Source organism: Festucalex cinctus, chromosome 7 (genome assembly GCF_051991245.1).
Source record: "Festucalex cinctus isolate MCC-2025b chromosome 7, RoL_Fcin_1.0, whole genome shotgun sequence".
Classification (NCBI taxonomy): Eukaryota; Metazoa; Chordata; class Actinopteri; order Syngnathiformes; family Syngnathidae; genus Festucalex; species Festucalex cinctus.
In genome coordinates this window covers 1,228,822-1,237,953 of record NC_135417.1, presented here as the reverse complement: position 1 = coordinate 1,237,953, position 9,132 = coordinate 1,228,822, and the positions used below count along the sequence as shown (strand labels likewise).

General features: G+C 39.1%; 1 protein-coding gene across 1 annotated transcript; it reads right to left on the bottom strand.

Annotated features, from left to right (window-relative positions):
- Positions 1-220: 220 nt before the first annotated feature.
- On the bottom strand, positions 221-7,729 carry LOC144022518 (ubiquitin-conjugating enzyme E2 E1). Its single transcript, XM_077527386.1, has 6 exons — positions 7,445-7,729; positions 5,889-6,072; positions 5,266-5,316; positions 4,336-4,468; positions 1,627-1,774; positions 221-507 (listed from the first exon to the last, which is right to left on the bottom strand). Exons 2-6 carry the CDS (start codon positions 6,041-6,043, stop codon positions 410-412), a joined length of 585 nt encoding a protein of 194 aa, XP_077383512.1. The 5' UTR covers positions 6,044-6,072; positions 7,445-7,729; the 3' UTR covers positions 221-409.
- Between the last annotated feature and the right edge of the window lie 1,403 nt (positions 7,730-9,132).

The following is a 9,132-nucleotide window of genomic DNA, read 5'->3' as shown; positions in this document are numbered from 1 at the left end:
CAGTATTCAAATCAAACCTGTTTTTCAGTTTTGGATATTTGAACCTAAAATAGGAAGTATGAAAAATGATGGAATTTTTCTGTTTTTTTTAATTTATTTATTTATTTTTTAAGTTTTTCAATTGAAATTTGATAATGACAGACTACACCAGCCAGGCTCAAAAGCAACATTAGAAGAATAATTGTAAAAAATTACACAGACGCTACTTACTTTCTGTTGTGTGTTCTTTTATTTCCATATTTGCGCAGATAACTTAATCAGGAAGCAAAAAATATACCAGACAATAAAGTACTAAAAATCTGAGATAAAAATCAACCCCCCCAACATAGACCACCAGGAGCCCCCACCACTCCTTCCACTTCCTCCTCCCCTTCTCCTCCTCCTCAGCCCACTGTCGCCCCCTGCAGGTTTATGTGGCGTATCGCTTGGTCCACTGTTTGGCTGTTCGATCATGTTCGACTCTGTTAGTCGTGTACTGGGTAGCGATGCTTCCCACCAGAGGGTCGGCTGCACGGAAAGTTGACTTCATTAGCCACTCATCAGACTAAGACTGCCATGTTGTGCCCCAATGAAACTCAATTTTCTCTCACATTTTAGCAAAATCTATACAGTGTTCCCTCATTTATCGCGCGAGTGTTACGTTCCAAAAACTACCCGCAATAATGGAAATCCGCATTAATTTAAAAAAAAAAAAAAAAAATCCCGTTAATGATATCTATTTTTTTTTTTTTTTTTAATATATGTTTTTTAGTTTTGGTATGATTTTTAGTTTATTATAAATCCATTTTCATTCATGATATATGTTCTTTTTTCATTTACATCCATTTTTTTACCATTAAAGGTATGTTTTTTTTAATTTACTTATTACAGTATACAGCAGAGTCAAAAATTTTTTTTCATTTATTAAAAATATTTTTTTTCTTTTTTGGCATGATTTTTAGTTTATTATGAATGTTTTTTTATTCATAATTTGTTTGTTTTTTTTCATTTACAGCCATTCAAAATATGCTTTTTTTAAATGTACTTGTTATACAGCACCGTATATATATTTCTATCTCCGGAATGCAATGTCGTGGAGAGACGGGACAGATACTGTTGGAAAGGTCTCGTTGAGACGAATCCGCGGATTCCCGTATGTCCCCGGTCAGATGTAGGGTTTGAGAGATACACCCGTGCAAAGACCAAAAAAATAAACCAAAAAGCACGTTGTAAAAAGAAAGCATGCTGTATAAAATCCGCAAAACAGAGAGGCCATGAAAGATGAACCCGCGATAAACGAGGGAACACTGTACATCTAGCATATATGGGTCAAATTTGGTAGCAATCTGACAAAATTTCTCAAATTAATCTTTGAGGGACCACTGGAAATGGGGGAAACGGAACCTAAAATGGTTGCTTCAAACCAAAATGGCCAGGCTTCCTGTCTTTTTTGGACTTGTCATTTTCAAACTTTTTTTTTTTTTTTTGGTGGATCTACTCATGATAGACATACCTACCAAATTTCCGGCTGCCAAATCAAACATGCTTCGAGGGCTGAATTTTCTCAAAATAGCGACAATGCTGCGTCCATGTGTGTTAAAGTGGGTCACCTCCTAATCGTAATAATAAACAGTAGGAGCGTGTTACCTGGGTTACAGTCTGTGAGCAGGGAGCAGATGGACAGCAGCACCTTGGAGATGGTGAGGGCGGGGCTCCAATTATCCTTCAGGATGTCCAGGCAGATCACGCCCTGGCTGTTGATGTTGCAATGGTAGATCCGAGTACGGAAAGTCACCTATAAAGGCAAACACACGAGCAAAAAAACACTTGATAAATAAGGCGTTTCCGATTAATCTTTGCCCCTATCAGATGATCACTTCTACGACTACACCATTCTTAGAAATTCACAATGTCCCATCATTGGTGAGCTATTTTTAGAAGAGGCACGTGGGCTACTCAAGATGGTGAGTTCTGGGGGCCTGCTTGCACCAAGTTGGTGAAATGAAATATTTATAACTCACACGGGGAGAAATAATAAACGTGTTTAATCCAGTCACTGCTGCTGTTTATGTTGAGTTTGAGGGCAGCCCATTCACCACTATGCACTTTTAGACAGTACTTGGACGCCACCTAGAGGCCACTTGTGTTATGTGCTCCACTGTTCATTCTTCTGTTGTCTCATCCCACTGAGCCAAGTCACTTATTTTACAAAAAGCAAAAATTGAACAAAAATTGAGTTTGATTCATTCCTTGAGCAAACTTGCAACTCAACTTTATTTAAAAAAATAAATAAAAAATCTCCATTATAATAAACTGTAACATCCATCAGTTTTACAAACCCATTTCTAGAAACCTCGGTAGGTTCTGCTGTTCTGGTTAGCAAACAGAGTATGAATCTGCTCAGCATGTATTATCCACTTGCTTGTTTCATTTTTTCCTCCTGGAGGGAAAAAAAGTGAGGTATCTATTTGAGGGAGGTGTTTAAGTGCATGACGCACCCGGCTACTAATCACATTAGCATTGGGCTAAATCTGGTGTATTCACAGCAAAGCTTTGCACGACCATTAATATGCACATTCAAATTCTGTGAAAATTCAAGAACTAGGTGGCAATGCAAGAACGAGTCCATTTAAAAATATATTTTCAGTAACAGATGTACCCTTCCCACACATTAAGACACATTTTAAATAATTCCTTAGTGCCTTTTCTCACTCTGTTATTTTATAGTTTGAGGCGTCGCAAAAGTGAAACATATTTGTGTCAAAGTCACTGTTCTGCTTGACATGTTTCTTTTCACAAAAGCTTGTTTTCTTTTTGGTCAGACAGAGTGCTTTTGGTTTTGGGGAAAAAGAAAAAGAAAGTGTCTACTCTTTTGGTAGGTTTGGTTTAGTTGTGGACCTGCTAATTACACTGCATCTCATCCAGTTGACCTCAGTGCAGCCCAGCAACTCTTGGACTTTCCTATGTATTGTGCACAAAAGCAAAACAAAAAAACAATCCCGCACAAAAATCGTCACTATAGCCAGGGCGCAAACGCTGAACCACAATATAGTGGTGGTGATCAAACTCCATACTCGTTTCATACTGTGGCCGATTGCTTTTATTATATGCAGGGCCTCTTTGCTAGTATTGGTAAAATAATGACTTATACTACCTGTATATGTTTTATTCATGGTGCTTCTGAGGCCTTGTAGGAATGAACAGTGCCTTTTCATAGTGTCAAAATGCTGATGGTTGTACACCAGTATATTCTGTGTGCAGCTTTTCATTGGCCCATTTTTCTAGATGCCTACATGACTCAACTTTTTTTTTTTTTTTCACTTGTCCTTCAGTCGTACCAATTAGGTGGCAGGATTAACTCGTTCATTCCCAGCCATGTTCACAGAACCAATCACCTTCATTCCCGGCTGTTTTACTGGATTTTGACTGATTTTTCAAGGCCCACAGAATATTGTGTTGTATTGCTATAAAGACATGGAACATACCAAAAGAAAGATTAAAGTCTCTTCTTTCATCAGGAAAAAAAGTATATTTCTATCTGCTTCCGATTTGAAGCATTACAATACAGCTAAGTTTTATAATTTCTCACAAATCTATTTAGAATTCTTAGTAATAGAGCTTTTTTTCCAACATGTCTCTGGTTGATTTCCTTTGCTCTGCTGCCAACTGCTGACCGTTTGTGTAATAACTACCATTTCTTCAACTGTTCTTTGCAGCCGAGAGGCTGCATCAAAGCCTTCTGTATGCTGTAGCGTAATAACAAACAAACAAACAAACGTATAAATACGTCTTTGGGACACTTAAAACATTTAAAATAAAACGTACATATACGTTTTTGGGAGCAAATTAGTTCAGAATAAATGATTGTAACCAAGGTGAATGAGTTCCACTGGAACCCTTAAATATTGCGCTTAAACGACCAGTCACAAGCGTAAAGCTAGCAGGATGTTCTTGGTTTGTTTAATTGTGAACACAGCCAACATACCCATTGTATGCGAGGTTAACATTTTAGTATTTAAATATGCTTCGTTGAATTCTTTTTGTTGTACGTGTCAGTCTTGCAGTAATGTCAACTGAGTGACAAAACAGCTTGAAGCAAGCACGCTCGACCTCACAGTCTACTTTTTACTTCTTCAAAGTGAAGTTACACAATAGCCTCACAATTCTTGATAGCGAGCGAGAACACGTACTAAAGAATACACATACTTGGAATTTTTGAGTGACCAAGCACGGAACTTATATTATCATTCCCCACACAAATAAACGGAAATGCCATTAATCACATGTTAACTCAAGACAAACAAAATAGTCTTATATTAAACTCCAAAATATGATGGGTCACTGGGGATAACGTACCTTGGGTGGCTTGAAGGGGTAGTCGGGCGTGAAGGCGATGTCCAGGAAGAAGACTCCTCCCTCGTACACGGAGCCTGGCGGTCCCAAGATGGTGGACCTCCACTCATAGATGTTGTCTCCTTTGGGGCCGGCACTGTGCGTGCGCACAAAGAGAGAGAGAAGAAAAAAAAAACCTAGACGTGTGAGTGCCACATAAAAACCACATCCTGACAACACTCAAATGAAAACTTCAGCCAATAAGGCAAATATTGCTGCAACATTACGACAATCACTACGTTATGACAAAATCAATAATACTTTTTTTTTTTTTTTTAATTAAAAATGAAGTGGATCAACACAAATTGCTAATGTGATTCATTTGGCATGACCTTAAAGATATATTTTTTTTTCTATTACTCTCACAGAAGACAAAACAAAATTCCACATACAATGTCATGTGTGACTACAGTAAAAATTCTTTCAAATTCGACAGCTTTTCTAGAATAATTTCCTAAATAAATCCAGCCATTCTCTGAACCACTAATCCTCACTGGGGTTGTGTTGGAGCCTACCCGGATGCCATTGGGCAAGAGAGGCACAGTACACCCTGAACTGGTTGCCAGCTAATTGCAAGGCACAAACAGGATAAAGAACAATAAAACATTCACAATCACAACAAATATTTGCCTCAATTTGATCAATCAGTACCAATAAAGAATGTCTGTATTAATGTTAGAGATATTTGGATTCACCCAATTTAATTAACAGTCAACACAAATCAAGTTTAACAAGTTTGTAAATCGGGGAAGTCGGAATCACGGTTCGGCTATATCAGGATGAAACTGCCCAACACGACTGCGTTGTGCCTTTTTGCTGACTTGAAGACCGTCACTAGCCTGCTTGAGACATTAACGCTAAACCGTAAAGGCATCAAAGCTGCTTGTGACTGACCTGCAGTTTGGTGGCGGGTCCAGTGTGATGTCAGCCAGCTCTTTCTGAATCCTACACAAACACATACACATAATAAATAATAATAAAAAAAAAAAAGGGGATCCATAGTCTGGAAATGAAAATTTGTTTCAGTTGTTTTCTTATGCTGGGTCTCAAAACTCAGCTCTGGTGTAGCCACTATAGAGCGCCTCATTGTGGGCCTTGAGTCACAGTGAAAGTAGTAAGCGAGGAGAAGGGAAAAAATAAAATAAAAAATTGAGCAGGGGCCATGCGATTGTATGGCCGCTTTAGACTAAGAATCTTTAGTGTGCCTCGTTGTCTGCTGTGAGTGCATGCACATCTCTAAAAATATGAAGGCCAACAGGACAGCCAGTGTCAGTGTTATTTTAGTTAATTCAAACTAACGAAAAAACAAAATAACTTAAAAAATTGAATTAATGAAATAAAATAAAAACGAAAATGCTTTTAAAAAAAACAAACAAAAAAACCCCATGAAACTACATTTGACATGGTTGTTCACACCATTCTCGCCTGTGCTGTGACACATTTATTTTCACTTTGAGACTTAAAAAAACAATAACCAAAATCAACATATTGACATGAAATAATAGCAATGATTTGACCTCTTGGCGCTGGTAGAAAGCAGCTTGGAGGTCTTGCTCATGCTGGCTTTGCTCTCACGCTTCTTCTTGCAAGACGTGTCCTTCTGTCTGCTCTGGCTGGACGACGGCGGTGATGACGAAGAGCTGGTGCTGGCACGAGAATCCTCATCCGACATTCCGGTTTGGATTGGAGAAGAACCCGGACCTGGACAACACAACAGCTTTTTTTTTTTTTATAAATTACATTACAAACACACAATTCAGTTGAATGGGAGGCATTCTTCCAGGAAAGGAGCACTGCGATCTCTTGTACTTGCAGCATTCAGGATATAAAAAAATAAAATAAAATGTAGTGCTGAGAATGCTCAGTTGGGAAGAAAATGCCAGACTCTTAATATAAACAGTCCTCAATTGACTTAATTTGGCCAAATAAAACAAGTGCTCAACGGATTTCTTTGATCATATCATATAACAAAGTAATTTCAATGAGTACTGGTATTTCTTCTGTTGTTTTAATTATCATGCTTACATACATACTAATGATGTAAAGAAGAAAAATGAAGAAAAAAAATCATTATACTGTATTTTGCAGTATTTTCCAATCTGTAAATTGTATGTCAGAGGCATCCAAGACCGGTCTTCGAGAGCCCCTATCAAGCGTGTTTTCCGAGTTTCCCTCCTCCAACACCCCTGAATCAAATAATAGGATCGTTATCAGGCTTCTATAGTTTGCTGATGATATGCTCATTGGATTCAGGTGTGTTGGAGGGAGGAAGGTTGTCGGTGACCGGACTTGGAGAACCCTGCTGTTATGTTGTTTTTTTGGGTGCTGTTAGCATGCGGCTCTTTAAACGCAATTACATCACTAGTCTCTCTAGTTCGACGGAGAACTGGTTGAGCGAGTGGCATTGTTATTCTCACTTCTACATTAAAATGCAAATGATATCGATTGTTGTGATAGTTTAATGAGCTTGATGGCGAGAGAGGAGTCACTTATTTTCAACGTTAGCATCACCGTTAGCCTACGAGCTAATAGTGCTTCCATCTCATCTCGCGCAATTTCTTTTGTGTTAAAACGCCGCAAACTGATGTTAAATTGGACTCCAAGCGCATAATGTGTTGGATAAATGTTGTCAAAATGAAACAAAAATATTATGGCAGAAAAAACGGTTATAGGCAACGATTATTCATCAGGCCCATCCAGGGACATGACTACTTCCTGGAACAGCGTGGTTGCGACGGACCTTTAAACTTGAAGCTAACCTTCGCTTTCGATACATGTAAAGTCTTCAAAGGCACCCGTGAAAGCGTAAAACAAAGTTTCGAAGCACAGACAAAATTACATACTAAAGCGTAATAAACGGGTCCGTGCCAGCACATAGTCATAGCCGCTTTTCCGATACCGTCTATTATGTTTTGTCTCGGCTTCTTTTTTTTCCTTTTTTTTTTTTAAACGCCGCTCGGCGATCAAAACAAATCAGTCAACAACAATGGAGTCGTAGTAGTCAAAAAGCTGTTAAAGACATCATGAAAGCTCGTTCCCCATTCCTGACTCGATCACCTGGATCCGCACTCACCCAGTCTTTTGTGTCTGGACCTCCGCCGGCTAGCTGGCTGCTGCCTTGTCGCCCTCTGCGGAACGGAAGTAGCTCTCCTCGGCCGCAGTGGGCTGGACTGCGCCGGTGCCTGGCGGTGGAGGTGAGGTGGAGATGCCGCAACCGCAACGTCAACGTCCTTCTTCGCCTACACCCGCGCACGCGCGCACAATAAACAACAAAGTCAAGCGGAGCCACGAGAAATGCCTTTGGTAAATATTTTTGGAGCATCCGATTAGAATTCAATGAAACAGCAAACGTGTTCACTTTGGGGGCACCAAGAGCAAAAAGTGCTTGCTAAACAATGACGTCATGGAGTCAAAACAGAAAGGAATTGCTGTGATTTTTTTTTCAACCAAATTTCTAAGTCAAAGATTTCTTTGGTCCAATTTCGATAAAATGCAAATTCTTTTTTTTTTTCATTGTAGTTTATGAAACGCGCACAGCCTATTTTGGCAGCAAGAATGTAAAAGTTTTTACACACGTCAAGAGTCCTTTGGGTGAACAGTCCACAAAGATTTCTTTAGTCATAACTTCTGAGTGAATTGGAATTTAATTTTTTTTTTTTGGTCCTGACGTCTTTGGGATGAACAATCCTTGATTGATTTAATTCAGCAGCATTTATTTGGGCAAAAATCGAAATGGAGATTGATTTCTGATCATAGCAAATTTCTGCTCTTGATGTTTGATGAAGAAAATGCCTCTTTTGGTTTGAAATCTTTCATTAATTTATTGTGTTCAAATTTCTTTGGCCCTAAATTTCCAGTGAAACCAGAGTTGTTTTTTTTTTCCAATCTGGCAATGGCAATCAACAGATAGGAAAAAAGCTCTCTTTTGAGGTATGGTTCAGAAAATCCTGAATTGGTTTCCTTGGTCGTAACTTAAGGAGTGGTAATTTTATTTTTTTTATTTTTTTTTGGGCACGTATGGTAGCATTGGCAACGTTCAATTGACTGTAAAGTTTACAGTTTTTAAATGTATTTTAAGGAAATTGTTTTATAAAAAAAAAATGCAATTAATTTCAACTTCATTAAAATGCTATGCAACTGTAACGCATGTAGCAGTAAAACAATAACCGCTTAAATGGAGTGGCATTAGCTCATGTTTGTGTGCTGCGATGAAGTGGAGCATAGCAACATTGCAAACTGGACTGGAGTTGTTGACTCACGTGCACACACTTCCACACGTTACCTGTAATCTGTTGCTATCTTTCTAGAGGGGAGGTTTTCGGTTTTTTTTTTGGATGAGACGCTTTACTCCCTAGGAGGACATCTAGTGGCCGTCAATGGCACTGACCTGCAGGATGAGAACAAAGGGGCACTGCTGTTTCTCTCAGCACTTGCCAGAATTTGGAGGCCTACTCAACGCAACACAGATGTGAAGCAGTTGTCTGCTATGGCGCTTATACAGAAAATATACGCTGCATAATGCTGCAATGAGAGTGTACGGGACAAAAGGGAGATTGGCCAATCCCAACATGCCATAGCAGAATACGAGTGTTTCTAGTTGTGTCGTTGATGGACCAATATCAGGAGTCTCTCTGGGCCCCCAACTAACAGCTAGTCAGGGATCTTATGTGGGAGATTATCAACATGTTATTGCAACTCAGCAACCCGAGTGACAGCCTGGCTTGACTCAATGCAGCTCAAACGAAGCGATGTTGATACAAT

Excerpts from the sequence above, each read along its gene's own strand:
- LOC144022518 (XM_077527386.1), bottom strand. The coding sequence starts at position 6,043 with ATGTCGGATGAGGATTCTCGTGCCAGCACCAGCTCTTCGTCATCACCG. Across the intron at positions 5,317-5,888 it reads CTTTCTACCAGCGCCAAGAG|GATTCAGAAAGAGCTGGCTG; the intron begins GTCAAATCATTG and ends GTGTTTGTGTAG. Across the intron at positions 1,775-4,335 it reads ACCCCTTCAAGCCACCCAAG|GTGACTTTCCGTACTCGGAT; the intron begins GTACGTTATCCC and ends TTGCCTTTATAG.